Here is a 15,884-nt window from a genome sequence, read left to right on the forward strand (position 1 = left end):
TGTCGTTTAGAAGTAAAGTATTTTCAAACCAAGTTAAATTGATACCCATACTGTAATATCTAATTCATTTGACTCATTAAATAATTTTAATAAAATTTGTAATAGGTGGCAACCCTATTCAAAAATAAAAAAACTTTATTGCACATCTACAGGCCAAGCCCTGCCATTTGACACCGCACTTTTGAAAATAGAACGAACTATATGTACATATGACATATGTACCTATGTAAAAGCCACAAGAACCCAAATTTTCAACTTCAAACTGCATTTACAGTGAAGGTATGAAAGTTATCCAAAAACATTTGCATTTCATTTTTTAATTAAGCGTGCTCAATTTTACTAGGAAGCGAATTTTCATTTAAATCCGTCCATAATTATATTTTTGCTCACATTTTGTATGGAAGGGAAGCACTGTGCAGCGGTAGTCGAGTGGTGAGAGCTGAGTACTACAATTCCGAAGCATACAGGTCGATCCTCAGTTCCAGCGATCGCTAAATTTTTTAATTTTAATTTTTTATTTTTTGTTTGTTTTTATTTTTATATTTTTTATTCTTTCTTTATTTGATTTATATATTTTATTTTACTTAATTTTATTTTATTTCGCATTACTTATTTTATTATTAGTTTATTTAAATTTTTAAGAACTAATTTTATCAGAAAAGTCAACAACAACTAACTAAAACAAAACTAAAAAATTAAATAATAAAATAAAATAAAAAGTTATAATTAAATGAATAAAAAACAAAATAAATGAAACTCTACTGGCAGTAGAACTCGATCCCACGACCTCGCGACTCGTTAATCTGCATTACTGCCTTCTGTCAAGGCACAATTTTGATCACATCAACTTCGCCGTTAATTCGGATCAACGTTGCCGTCTGTCTAAGCTTTAACTTGTTAATGACAAACTACTAATCATCTAAGTTTCATACCAACGACGTGAAAGCTATTCTAATCTAAATGATATTTTCGCTTGGAACTTTCAATGATATCTCTGAATGAGTTATAGTGATTTTAAATGAAATTTAATATGAAACTTTGGAAAAGGATTGTAGACTAAAGCGGTTTTATAAAAATGCAAATTTTCAACGTAGCACTCGAATATTGAATGCTCTGAGCAAACCTTAGTAACGTGGGTCGAACAATAAATAAATGTAGCCAAACTTGGCTAGTTTTATTTTATGTATCACGTCGCCCAACACACAAGTGACGAAGAAGGAAGGTTAGAGAGGTGATTTCCGTTGGTAATTTGAGCATTATTATCAATTATGTAAAAAGTCTTGGCTGAATAAATCCTTTTCACTTAGAATTTTTTAAAACCTAAACAGAAGTGGTAAAAGCCGCTCCACTAGCAGATTACTAAAATCGGCACTTTTGGAATGGGATTTCTTCGAGAACAAAAATTAATAAAATGGCCTTTGAATAATAATAAATGTAACTATTTTGTATGATTTCTGGCACCTATCTCCAGGGTGTCTTTATTTGTTATTTTGAGAGGCTGGCTCACCAGTAATATAAAACCTGGTTATACCTTACTACAAAACCTTATACAAATTATTCCATGAAAGTAATGCTGGATTTCCACTAGGCATTAAATGGCAAAAATGACAAATGACAAAGTCAGGCATTAAAAGAAAATTGTGTCATTGCATTAAAAAAATGATCATTAAATTCATTTCCACATGGCATTTTTTTAAATGGCATACGTTTTTTGTCATTTCAATGCCTAGTGGAAATTCGGCATAAATATGTACTCTCTAATGCTTGAAATTCAAACAATTACTTTTAATGTTCAGCATAATGTTAAGTCGGCTTACAGTTAATAGTAGTGGCCTATCTTAAATTTATTTTAATTCTAATTCTCATAAATGTTTTCTTATAATTTTCGAAATGTAAGAAGATCCCTAACCACCCTACAAAAGGGTGAATACTTTCTCTATGTATGTAAATACATATATTTATCGTGTTCGCTTCTTTCCACCTGTCTATTTGCAAATTTGTTTTAAATAAAGTTCGTATGCATGTATTGTTATTTTTTCTGATATTAGCCGACAGAATTAATACTTACAAAACAACAGCGCTGCATGTTCGGGCGGCACTGCGCTTCTACTTAGTGGCCACCTCCAACCAGGTTGTGACATTTTATTCAAAAACCAGACTAACTCCTCTTCCGGTGCTGCAAATGTTTTATTGTTGTGCTTGCAATACAACCTATTGCAGAATAAAGAGAAAATTTTAAAATATACTCATTTAAATACTGAAGTTTTTGTCGAGTATGTATGGATTTATAACCAAACTTACCAAGTTGGATGAATCCTCCAACGTTTGCCACCAAAGTAGTTTAACAAGTTATCACCTTTAATATTCATGCGGTGTATCTCATTTTCGGCGCGTATGGACAGACGATGTACACCATACTGCTCAGGATATGTGATAACAAGCGTAAATGGTGTATTTGGTATCGCTCTCCAATAATATTGCCGTTTAATACGAGCGACACGTTTCTAAGATGAAAAATATTTCAATTAGCGGATTTCACAAAAAAAAAATAAAAATAGTTTTTCTTACCATTTCGTCGAAATGATTTTTTACTAGCATCCATTTACTACCTGTTGATTGATTTATTATCGAGTCTCGTATCTGACAATAATTCAAAATTAAATACTCATTTATTCTATGTTTCTTGTGAATTATATTAATATATGTATATTATGTACCGTTAGTAGTACTGGATTGAAATCTCTTGGTGCTCGATCATCGTCTAATAATTCGACTTCAATCATATCCACGCTGTTGTAAGCGGGCTTTAAGATATTGCCTTGGAACTGTATGGACATTTATGTAAAATTATTCGCTTGGTAACAGTATGAACTAGTAGGTGTAATTGTGAAACACTTACAATTGGACGAAAATCTGGATGGAACAATATGTAACCGTTATTCGTTACAATAAATGCATAGCCGTTGACACCAAGCTGAAAATTATGCAAACATTATTAATTTTATAAAATGTGATTAGTAATAATTATTATTTATAGAATTTATTCCTCTACAATAAGGCATTTTTATCTTTTTGCTTAATGCAGTTGATTTGACGCAGTCAGAGTTCTTGGCGTTGCGTTGGACAAAATTTGTTAGTTTACCGTTAATTAAAAAAAATCGAAAAAAATAGATCCCATTGATATCCCATTATCGGACTAGGCGTTAAAGTGGCGGAATGAGTGACAGTTTTTTAGAACAAATTTCAACAAAAGCGATGAAAAAGTGGTTTTTGAAAATCTATATTTTATATTAAAAATTTGAAATTTTTTTAGAAATACGACTTTGAAAATTTTTTCGATTTTAAATTTCAAAAGTGTTTTGAAAACTAAAAATTTCAAGAAAAAAAATGTTCACAATCGGCTCTTTTCGCAAAGTTATGGGCGTTTAAAAAAGATTAGTTTCCGAAATATCGAAAACGTCTGAAAAATTGAAAAAAGTCAGGAAGTCTATATTTGATCCAAAATCCAAATGGTTTATGAATTGGACTAAAATGCTCCATATGTAGATGATTTTTAACCCTCTCATGCCCAAATTAAATTGAGCTAAAACTTTTTTCATGATATATTGAGGCGTGTTATTAAATTTTCCCATTTAAAATTTTCGATTAGCACGAAGACAAGAACATGTCTCATTATTGTTGGTTGAGCCTTATATATGAACTGGCATAAATTTCAAACTTCTATGATTTCTGGTTTAACCATTATGAAATGTTGTTTACAAAGTTTTTTTTTAACGAAAACTAAGAACAATTTTTCAGACTTATAGCCGGTTCCGCCAGCAATTTGAATGGAAAGTGATTTCTTATTTTCTGTCAATTTCCATATAAAATTCAAAAAATTAAAATAATTTTTGACTTAAATTGCATTTGTGAAATTTGTTGTTAATGTTTTCATTTCACTTTCTTTAATAAATATTTATTAATAAAAATAAATAAAATTTATTATGTGCATTTTTTTTCAAATGTTGCAGAACCGCTCTTAGCAACATTTATGTTGCGCACAAGTGGTCACAACGAAAAGAAACTTAAAATCAACTGATTCTATAATTATGGCAAGAAATTCAGACTTTTGCATTCACCACATCCTAAAGTGTTATTTATTTAAAATAAGCGATTAGCAAAAAAAATTCCAACAACAAGATTTATAAACCAAAAGAAAAGGTTTAGATTTGTATACTATAAAAGGTCGGTCTGAGTGTAAATATAAATAGATATAAAATACTTACCAAAAATGGCGACAGCATTCTTTTAATATCTCTAATAGGTACATCCGTGCCAGCAACACCCAATAAATTCGCAATTTTGGTCTAAAGATATGTTTTATGTTAAATTATTACACAAATATGTACATTGCAAAAATGTATATAGTTTTCTACTCAAACTATTAATACAGGTACGAGTAGTAGAGGGAATATATTTTTGTATCTACTGTAAGCATTACATAAACTTTAAATCAGTTGTTTGACCATAAGAATACTCTGACTAGACCCCATTTACTATTTTTCTTTTTAATACATATACAAAATACATATGTTAGTTACATATGTACTATGTACATATACGTATCTAAATACATAATAACACAATTTAAATGTCACTATTGAATCAGTGTCTATTTACTGATCTAATAATATTTTATGAATTCGCTATAAAAATTTTAAATTATACATGAGTTTTACTAACTAATCCGACCGTAAGAAGAAACGGGTCCAATAAATTTTTAGGTAAAAGGTAATATAAATTGCGGGATTAGGTTTCTTGGCAGTGGCTACTACATACTTTACTTACTATAAAAGGCAAATATATTGCTTGATAAAACTACATACATACATACAGTTTATTGCGAATCTATTACATATGGGCGTTTCCATCGGAAGATCTACCGCGAAAAAAAATAATAGTCATATATCTAACGTATTTATGGGTTAATTTGTCTGTATACTCCCTGTAGGGAAACGAACTAGTGCGGAACTCGTTCGGTTCTAGTGCGTTTGGAACCATGACTAGTACGCGTTAATTCTCTTTTGCATGCTAGCGACTGGCGAATTTAACATTGCGATGTCCTAGGAAGTGTCAATTGTCCCCCGTTGCATCCCTTTGGCTCTAGTTCCGAACCAGTTCTAAATTCGACAGATGAGATCTAGTTCGTTCTGCATCCCCGTTTCTTTAGTTCCAAACCAGTTCCCAATTCGACAGATGAGATCTAGTTCGATCTGCATCCATTTTTTATACTTCCCAACCTGTTATAAATTCGTCACCTTAGATCTACATTTCTAATCAGGCTTGTCGAAACATTTCCCTTCTAAATTAAATACGATCGGTTGAAGGAAGGACAATACAATCACAAATGTTTAAACGCATTTATCAAAAATTTATAAACCACATTAGTAGTAGTAGTAGTATTAAGCTGAAGTAGTAAGTAAAAAAAAAGTGCGTTCTGCTTAAAAGTAAAAATATTAGTTCACTTTGTCTTACTTGTCTAAATTTAAGCATATTGATTTTTAAGTAAATTCAGTTCTTTTTAAGCTTATATGTATATGAAGTACTTCGAAAGTTTTTGTCGTACTTAACTTAAATAAGATATACAGTCAGTCAATAAAGTTTAGGTACAGTGAAGTTTTTACAATACCGGCAACTATTTTTTAAATATTTTATTTTTCCCTAATTTTTTATAAAAATATGGTTAATTCTACACCAAAAACCCCAAAAATCAGAGTTCCAAACCTTATGCAAAATTAAAGAAAACTGCGAATTTCCATCCAAGTATTGCAATTTACACTCTTTAGAAAAAAGTTAAGTACTCAGTTATTAGCCCATTCAATTTTAGTATAACAAAGTGCAAGTTTGAGGTAGCTAGGACTTACCATTCATATTTAGCAATTTTTTTTTTGTTGTTTGGTAAGTCCTAGCTTCCTCACACTTGCACTTCATTATACTAAAATTGAATGGGCTAAAAAACTTTTTCTAGAGAGCGTAAATAGAAAGTGAATTATTTTAATGAAATTTTGCAGAATTTTCTTAAATTTTGCACAAGGTTTGGAACTCTGATTTTTGGGGATTTTGTTGTAGAATTGACCATATTTTTATAAAAAATTACCGAAAACGAAAATATTTAAAAAATAGTTGCCCGTATTGTAAAAAATTCGTTGTACCTAAACTTTATTGACTGACTGTATTAAGGTAGCTGTGGTGGATTGCATAAAAAAACTTAATTTGTCTTTTCTTAAAATAAAGGTAGCTCTGGTGGCTTGCATTTTNACTCATAATGATTACCTTCCCTGCTTTTAAAATTTAAAATAGAATAGTTTAGTGAAAGTACCACATTTCACTGCTTTTGGACTGGTGCGGAACTAGTTACTATCGGACTTGTTCGTTTTTGGCAATAAAGAACTAGTACTGAACTAGAAATCTGGTTCACTAGTTCGTGTTATCCCTATAGGGCTATACTGCTTATGTAGGCAGAAACATTTTTACAAAAAATGATCTCACAAGGCGTCGCCAGGGTCGAGGTATTTTGAAAGACCGTATTTATAGTCCGATTTGGTTCAAATTTGGCGTATCTAGTTAAACTTAACAACTCATAGATTTCCAAAAAATGTACCTTGAATTGGCACAGAAGTCAAAATATAAAGTATATATACGATGTTTTTAGTAGTTAATGTAATGATGAGCTGAAATTGCTTCAACTAATTGTTTTTACTAATGTCGCGTGCTAAAATCATCCCTAAGCTAAACAAAAACTACCATTAGAAAGGCCAATTCATCCATTTTAGTTTAAAATAAATCAATTTAAATTTTTATGTTGCGTTTCGCAGATTTTTGCATATTTCACATTTTTTGTCAATATATTGAAAACAAAAAATCTACAGAACCTAAATATTGTACAAAACATATTGCTTCTAAAATGCTATCGAAACAAAAAAAAATCAACATATAATGGAAATGCCCATATCACATAATTAACTGGCACAAGATAGTATGTATATTTTTGATACTTTTTATAGGTATTTACATACATACATATTCATAAAAATATAAGGTACTAGTAGGCTAGTAGCCTTCTACTAACTATAACATAGACATGATAATTCTAATATTTAAATACGTCGTTAAAAGCAAACTGTTATCCTTTTTTTTTTTTTAAAAAAGTCGATAAGTAATTGTTATTTTTTCATTGATATGTTTTCAATCATAAGTAAAGAGTAAAAATTAAACTTTTTTTTGCGTTAAAAAATAAACGTTAATATTTATCTTTACAAGCTTTTATTAAGTTTCACCTGAGTTTTTTAATAAAATTCTGCAATAAATTTTTAACAACTTCCCCGATTAGCTAGAGGCTTGAAACTGCAAACTTGGCTCTGAATCCGACGACAATGCAATATAAGAGATAAATTAATCCGCTAGGTGGCGCCGGTGTAGAGTTATTTGAAAAAAACCCGTATTTATAGTTCAATATTGTTCATATTTGAAATGAGAATTACCTAAATGAAATAGAAAAACTCCTAAAGAAAATTTGCCCGATAGGTGGCGCAGTAGTTGAGGTATTTGGAAAATCTATATTTATTGTCCGATTCATTTCATATTTAGAACCTACAATACTTAAATAGTAAAAAATAATTCAAAACAAGTAAAGAAGTCTAAGTTCAGGCGAAGCCGAACACTAAATACCTGGCACACATTGTAAATAGATAAAGTTTTTCACCTCTCCGAAAAATACCGTTACGTGACAAGTAGGGCTGGTTTTACCCCTATTTCTAACATCTTCGATAGTATGTTCAGTTAGACTTAATGAGAAAACTTGTGTAGTCATAAATTAGCGGTGCCAAGCCCATTTACCATAATAATCTTATTTCTTTTTAAGAGATTGTTGTGAGTATTAGGCTTTATGAGTAAATTAGCGTCCTTAAATTTTGAAATATCGAAGTGATGACGATATGACTAATCAAATATGTAACTTCGTAATTTTCTCCAATTAAAACCAAAAAATAAAACTGCTAATATGAAGTTTTAGAATTCAACTGCGGCTCTACATGAAAAAAGATTATATCATGCATATAGTTTAGTAAAAATTTTTAGCACAATAAATACTTAAATATACAGGATTTACAATCTATTCTATGATTACGAGTATTATGTAGAAGAAAAACTTGAATATTTAAAACTGTATTACTATAAATATTTCTGATCTCTATTGTATCCATGAACTTGCATTTTGCAAATAAAATATACTATTTATGTTTGTATGTATTTACGCTGCTTCTAGTAAACTTCCACACATAGTATGTAGTAGATATGCTATGCACGATTTTATATAGTATGCACTTCTGTATCCAACTGATTTGTACTACTTTTAAATTTATCTAATAGATGATTCCCTCAAACTCGAAAAACTAGAAAACCCGCAGCTCTAAAATATTTCTCAACGAAATCTCGACGGTCAAGTTTTCATGGCTTTTTTGCAGTGTAAGGGAATACCTCTTATTTATGTTGTTCTAAACATTATTTTTACCAAAATTCTTTACTAGCTATGAGTATATAAATTGTTAAGCAATTTTTAGTTTGTTTACTCAAATGTATGTATGACGCAACAACATTAAATTTACGCTAAGGAACTTAGCAACGTTTTTATTTTACTACGCGTTTTCACTGTTTTGTTTTTTACTCAAAATGTCTCTAGATACCTCACGAGTTTGTAATTCCCAAAGCGCCTCATTTATTAAAACCTCTTCGGTGATATTCTGTTTGTGTAATATTTGATTGGTTTGTTTATTAGTATATACAATAAATAAAAGATATTTATGTACATTTGATAGTACATAGAAATATTTTGATAGTATGTCATATTTTTTTATGTGCAAGTATTTATTAAGAAATCATGATTGACTTCACTATACAAATTAAGAAGAAATTTCTTGGTGATTTTGATTACACCGTGCGACAGTAAATTTTACACACAAAACCATGAGCCAAATATAGTAAAACTGCTCTGACGTCAGAATTTTTTTAAGAACCTTGAAATTTGATAAATTTAATAGATAACGTCAAAAAACTATTTGAAATTCGAATTATTTGAAAAAATTTGAAATTTGATAAATATGATAACTTCAAAAAATTATTTAAAAAATTCAGTGCGGCGTGGGTATAAAATTAAAGAGAAAATTCTGCAGAATTAAAGCCGATTAAACTTTTTGTTTCACTAGGGCGATTAGGTATTGAAAATGTCCTTTTAAAATTTTATCCTTGAATATCCATGGAATTTAGCAAAATTTACTTTTGAAAAAATTATATGTTAAGGATTAATATACAATCTACCACATTCTCGATTTTAGTACTTATTTTATCACCTTAAAAAATTAAATTACTAAAAGGGCATTTTCAATACCTATTCGCCCTTGTGAACAAAAACTATTATTTTTTAATTATGCAGAATTTTGTCTTTCATTGGTACCCATATTGTTATTCTACATTCCTCAAAATTTTTTTTAACATTTTTTGGAACTAATCATATATTAGAAATATGTCCTTAAAAAAAATCCTGATGGCAGAGAGAAAAAGTAATAACTCAGTTTTACCATATTTGGCCCACAATCACTTCGAAATTTTTGTTTTTGTCGCACGGTGTTATTTATGCATTTCTACTGTATGTTGAATACCTTACCGCATTCATACGTCGATCATAAACAGGCATAGAGACAGTAGTCATAAACTGATATACGTCCGATTCGAGTGGTTGATTCCAGGCCTTCAGTTGGAGTAATTTATAAAGAAAAATATAGTACATAAATTAAGACCCAATATTATGATATGCTTCAATACACTGAAAATAATCTTTATATTTTAAAATTCATGATTTTACCACATCCAAATATAACACATCGGCCAACGGATATAAAAGTCTGTCCAGAAAATTTCAATTTGTTTTTTTTTTTTACAAAAAACGTGGTTAGGATTATATTGCAAAGGTAGTCAACCTATTTTCACACCATTGCCGTAGAGATGGGCTCTGACCGGGGTTTTAGACCGAAAGTGGATTTTTCAAACAGATTTTGGTGAAATTTCTTACTGTTTACCATAGAGGAGTTTAAGTTTGAATAAATCGTATATTTTAGTCAAAAAACCCTTTTTATTTTTCTACACAGTCTCCTTTTAGCTTAAAACATTTAGTTAACCGTTTTTTCCCCATTTCTTTATTCCTTTAGTGATGACCGTTTCATTTCAAAATCTCTTCATGCCGAGCGATCTCTTCAGAGCATATAGTCGGGACTGACTAAATCAGGCAAAAATGGTAGATGGCATAGCATTTCGTTGCCCAGTTACGAAGTTTTGCCGCTGTAAGTGTCAAACACAAACGAAATCACACAGCTTGCTAAAAATGGTACATCAATCGGGGGTAGTGGTGCATAAAACGCTACTCCGCAGAAAACTCAAAGTCACTGACTTACCAAAGTACCCTGGTACTTATACAATATGCACCTGAAGTAATGGTTGCTTTCAGCTTGAGAAGCCTTTCCTCAGTTTTTGATGAAGATTAGGGTAACCTAGAACATTAGGGACAGTTTTTACGTAGTATGCATTTGAATTTCTAAGCTTTTGCCAAAAAGACATCACAAAGGCGATTAGCAATGTTCGTTTCGACCAAGTTTTCATGAAAATCTTTCTTACTTTTTTCTTCATTTTTTTTTCTACTTCCGAAACGTTGAACTGGACCGCAGTCCCGGTCCGTTTCAACAAACCAATCCAAAGATGCAAACACGTTTCGAACCGCTGAACCGACCTGACCATATTTTTTATCCGGTTCACGTCCCTGATATTTATCGAAACATTTGTTTTTATCTAAGTTCTTCTTAGGATTTATTTATTGACCCTCGTATGTATGCGAAATTTTCTTAAAAACTTGAGTATGATTTTAATGCATAGAAATTCTATAGGAAATTTTTGAATATCTGAATAATCAGGATATTTGAATATCTGATCGAAAAATCCGAATATCGGTATAACGAAATAAATGGGATTTCGAATTCTATCGGTGTACACGAGTATCCGAACGGATATCCGAATATACAAAACTACCTGTACTGTTTTGACTTTGGTGCTTTTCTAAATATCGTAAAAAATATATACAGTGGTTGTCCAGTATAACGAATGCCTATATAACGAATGCTCCAAATAACGAATGCCTTTTAAATGTATTGATTACTCTAAGGGCCGGTTGCTCAAAGCCTGGTTGACACTAATCCCCGGTTAAACATCGTATATATGCATGCATGGAGTCGAAAACGTCGATAACGATGTTAACCGATGATTAGTGTCAACCAGGCTTTGAGCAACCGGCCCTAAATAACGAATGGTTGAAAAAAGGAGTATTCTATATAACGAACGCTTGTTTACTTTATATGCTTGAATGACATGATTTTTGCGTACGTGAAATTACCAGTTCAAAAGAATAACTTCTTACAAGTGGTCGCGTTTATTGAACTGGAAAAATACCTCCGTCGCGTAACCGTTTGTTATTTATTAGGTGAAACAATAAAAAAAAAAAACAAATTAAGTGAAATTGGAATATGGGGCTCATATGTAATATATAGACTGATTTTATTGATTTTCATAACAAAATTTTAGTTCGATTTAACGTACTTTTCGATATAGCGTATGAACCCAGACATTATATCATTCGTCATACTCCACGACCACTGTATTTTAATATTTGATACGCATATTATATCCGGATAATAAAATAAACAGATATTAACCGGCTATCCAGATAGCAAAATTAACGGGTTTTAACCGGATATCCAGATTTCATCCGTGTACACGATTATCTGAACCGATACGCAAATATGCGGGTAGTCCCATCCCTCTCTACTTGTGCTGCTTTGACTTTGTTGATTTTTTTTCTAAATTTCATTGAAGAAAAAATTGGCTAAAACTCAAATTAATATACATAATTGATACCCCATTTTTTTACTAAATTAATTTAAAGGTGTCAAACTGACCCCTAACTACTAACGAAAGTCATTTTTTCGTATACATGTAAATATTTTTATACCGCTTTATTGCGATGATAGATCCGTCTATGTACTTCGTTAGGTTCCAGCATGCGATAACCCTCTCGCCGAAATTCCAAAACATCTTCGCGTTGATCATCGCATTGCTTCATTTCCCACAGCCAATCGGATAGTTTTGGGTCCTTAAATAATAAAATTAAATAAATTTTAAGAAAATCCTTCAACATTCACATTGGATTTGACATATTTTTCTTTCACTGCACTTACAATAACATCAGCATACACCTGCGTCCACACAACAGGGTGATCATGTTTACCTAGAACCAGAGGTCTCGCCATTACCGGTATGTAATTGAGTACCATTTCACGGACTTCGGCCATATCACTCAAATGGACATAATAGCCTTGATTGGCACAAGCCATCCATTTGATATCCTTAACATCGGCTACTTCCTTGCCAATTAGATAGGTAAAAACACGTACGGGTTTAAATGGTAGATCACGCCAATTGAATTGTTCGAATACATCCTCATAGGTAAATGGAGCGCCATCACTAACAATCATAATGGCTTGATTGCATTGCGCGCCGCGATTTTCCGTACGAAATTGTTCCAAAACTTCAAAAGCTTTCGTCAATGCAGCAGTGAAGTTGGCAATGTTGGCAATTTTTACTGAGTCAACACCTTCCATGAGCTCCCGAATATTGCCAAGATTCGCCTTATGAATGGGGAATGGGAGGAAATGTTATTGTGTAATAATGGATGTGAGTATGAAGTGCAGTAAAAAGCATTAAAAAAAAAATGTAGTAACAGAAGGTTACCATCGTACATAAATATATAATTATCAAATACTATTAAATATATATAGTAATGCACGATGGTGGGTTATTAAGAATAATAAGACGAAAACTAAAAAATAACAAATAAAAATAAAAAAGTAATGACCAAACTTAAAAGAATATCTCATTGAAACAATTATAATAGAAGCTGTACTTTCATAAAATAATAGCAAAATGATTTATTATTTTTGCCTAAATAATAGTGGAGCTTCGCCTCTAATTCCCGATATGCGTCTTAATATTGCCATATAATTGAGGAACCTAGGCCGTCTTCTTACGAGCGATTAGGTTTTTATAAAAAATTCCTTTCCAAAAGAAATACATTCTTACATATAATATGCTGAGCGGCATCATTTAGCGACAGGTAAAAAAAAAACAATTTTACGATCCAAGCAAACCAAAGTAAAATTTTGGCCCCAACGATTAATAGTACAGACCTCCCACCACTCGGCTTTAAACTTACGATTGATGGTGAAGGTTAACCGACCAGAATTAAATTACATACAGTGGGGAGCAAACATGAGTACATGCAGATTTTTGTTGAATATTTGCAAGGGTTTTAAAGTAATTTTTATTTTTTTTGGAATTTGTTATAAATATATGGTTCACGCTTTAACCAAAATCATGTAAGTCAAACTTTATACAGAGCTTAGAAAAATCTAACAAATTTTAATTAAAATATAAATTTCAATTAAATTTTTTTGGTATGCAGTTTTGTAGACCGAGCAACTGGCGCAAATTTGCACAGAAGAGAGGCAATTGGAGAAGCTATTTGGTCTCGGCCCAAACCGACAACCGGTTGTAGTGCCAAATAGGAATAAGAAGATATGAAATGAATCTAAAAGAGGCAAATATTGCTTAGATTTTTGGCGAGTTTCTTCTTTCGAAAACTAATCTGTCTAAGATTGAAAAGCAATTGAATTGTTAATATCGAAGAGCATCAAAGTTATTTGTGATAGAGACAATGGGATAGTTTAGAACAATATTTATTCAAATTATGGGAAACACCTTTATTCTAGTACCATATATGTAAGGGTACGGTCTTGTGGCCTGTAAAGTATTAACTTCAGATTCATGTTTTGTGTCTTCAGCTTTTCTCAATTTCACGCCAACAAAGAGGTAGCGACCTTAATAATTCCAATACTTAGAAATGATTGTAAAAGCTTTGGCTCGTGGATTTCTGTTGCAGATCAAACCTCAGTAGAGAAATGGGTAGTATATATTCTGAGTATTGTTTTCTGAACGTGTTAGCACCAACAAAAAAGATCACTTACATAATTAACTATTCAAAAACTAAACGAAAAACTAAAATGTCCAGCAAACAGCAAATTAAAAAAAAAAAATTAATTGTACAGAAAGTGACTTAAAGCAATTAACAATAAAAAACTTTATATACTTGAACTAGTGTATCCTCAAAACATTTGACGGCCGGCTCTACTGTTTTTCCAAAGGTGAAGATGTTCACAAAGTCATTGGTACCCAACGTATCAAGTATTGTATTTACAACCTTCTTTGCGATATCTAGCCTCTGTCCCTTCATAGAGCCAGAACTGTCCAATAGTATGATGATGTCCTTGGGACTTGTCGCTGCCTCCATATACCATGAACGCAGTCGGCAATCATACAAGTCGACTGGTTTGGCTTTCCACTTGGCCGCCGGGAATTGGCGCATGAAACCGGTCGAGCTGCCATAGAATTGCCACGACAATGTTGGATCGTTTTTGTAATTATCACGAAATATTTGATCTAAATTCTCCGACCACTGAATGGATTTGATGACATCCTTGGCTATCGCAGCCAAAATGAATGTGTATGCGTGAGTGATTTTTTTGTATAAAAATTATAACATTTTTCATGATGTTTATTTTTTATTTTTTGCATTGTTCATGGCAATGATAAGCATTTGTGTGTTTGTGGAGGTATTGTGTTGTAGGGAGAAAAATTTTGGTTCTTATTAGATTTGATTTGTCGTTTTGTAAGAATTACTTATACTAGGTGCTAAAAATTTTAAAAATACATTTAAATGAAAAAGTTTAGCTGAAATGATTATCTCGAGTGTGTCAAGCATTCCACGGGTTGAGTCATTTGGCGGTTAGTTCTTAATGCAGATATTTTTTCTCCAATTTAGTCGTTTTATGCGGTCCTTTTATTAGCACAAATACAGTAGAACCTCGCAACTCCGAATCAATTAGAACCAGCTCAATCCGGACTACCAAAGGCGTTAAAATTTTTGAGGAAAAACAATTATAATTGTTTGTTCATTTATTATGACAAAAAAAAAACTATTACAATGACTTCAATAGAAACTACTTTTACCGTTTTAAAGTAATGGAATATTAACTCAAAATTTATTTAAAAAAGTGGAATACTTTTGTTTTCCGGATACAGTTTTGCGCGATCCGAATTAGCGAGACCGTGGTCGGTCCGGATTACAAGATAAATATTCGATTTTATATTTATTATTTAAGTCTGTCTGGATTACAAAAGAATTCGTGCCCCCTAAGTATTTTGCTGGCTAAAGAGTTTGCCTGACTTGACCCAATCAATAAGCCCAGTCATGTTTGCTATCAGAATGAAGAGTTTTCGCTTTGCTTACCTAAAGAGCGAAATACACAACACAAGCGGCTTGACAAACCAAGCGAAATTTCCCTTTGCTTCAAGCCATTTGTGCTGTGTATGGGGGTGTTTGAAGGTTTGACAAACCGCTTGAGGGAAATTTGAGCAAAAATCAAAATTTTTTGATTTTCTGGCCGCCATGTTGATGTTTGATCAAACCGCTTGCGTTGTGTATAGCAAAATCGCCTCATTCGCAACGAAATTTTCACCGAGTAAGGACGTAAGAGAGGAAAATGAAAGAAAACCATAATATTTAGCATTGCGAACTGGAAGAAAACTAAAATTCTTTGCTTGAACGAGTCATGTTTGCATGGTGTATGGCGAAATGGGAAAAGTAGGTTTGAAGAATGTTTGACAAGCCGCTTGTGTGGTGTATTTCGCTCTTA

At 31.8% G+C, this 15,884-nt stretch overlaps 1 protein-coding gene across 6 annotated transcripts in view; it reads right to left on the reverse strand.

Moving 5' to 3' along the window:
• stj (voltage-dependent calcium channel subunit straightjacket) overlaps positions 1 to 15,884 on the reverse strand; it is a 38,608-nt gene that overhangs the window by 14,838 nt on the left and 7,886 nt on the right. For 4 of the 6 annotated variants that reach the window (XM_017619043.1, XM_017619044.1, XM_017619041.1 and 1 more), the window contains exons 5-15: positions 14,279 to 14,670; positions 12,312 to 12,761; positions 12,086 to 12,226; positions 9,698 to 9,781; positions 8,721 to 8,777; positions 4,266 to 4,346; positions 2,900 to 2,974; positions 2,718 to 2,825; positions 2,569 to 2,640; positions 2,302 to 2,504; positions 2,069 to 2,211 (exon numbers count right to left, since the gene is read on the reverse strand). In XM_017619043.1, the coding sequence (XP_017474532.1) occupies positions 2,069 to 2,211; positions 2,302 to 2,504; positions 2,569 to 2,640; positions 2,718 to 2,825; positions 2,900 to 2,974; positions 4,266 to 4,346; positions 8,721 to 8,777; positions 9,698 to 9,781; positions 12,086 to 12,226; positions 12,312 to 12,761; positions 14,279 to 14,670 (1,806 nt within the window). The remainder of the gene's footprint in view (positions 1 to 2,068; positions 2,212 to 2,301; positions 2,505 to 2,568; positions 2,641 to 2,717; positions 2,826 to 2,899; positions 2,975 to 4,265; positions 4,347 to 8,720; positions 8,778 to 9,697; positions 9,782 to 12,085; positions 12,227 to 12,311; positions 12,762 to 14,278; positions 14,671 to 15,884) is intronic. The other 2 variants (XM_017619046.1, XM_017619045.1) reach the window with 1 other exon arrangement.

This window comes from Rhagoletis zephyria, unplaced genomic scaffold (assembly GCF_001687245.7).
Source record: "Rhagoletis zephyria isolate East Lansing unplaced genomic scaffold, Rhagoletis_zephyria_1.1 Rzeph_scaffold_01774, whole genome shotgun sequence".
Taxonomy (NCBI): Eukaryota; Metazoa; Arthropoda; class Insecta; order Diptera; family Tephritidae; genus Rhagoletis; species Rhagoletis zephyria.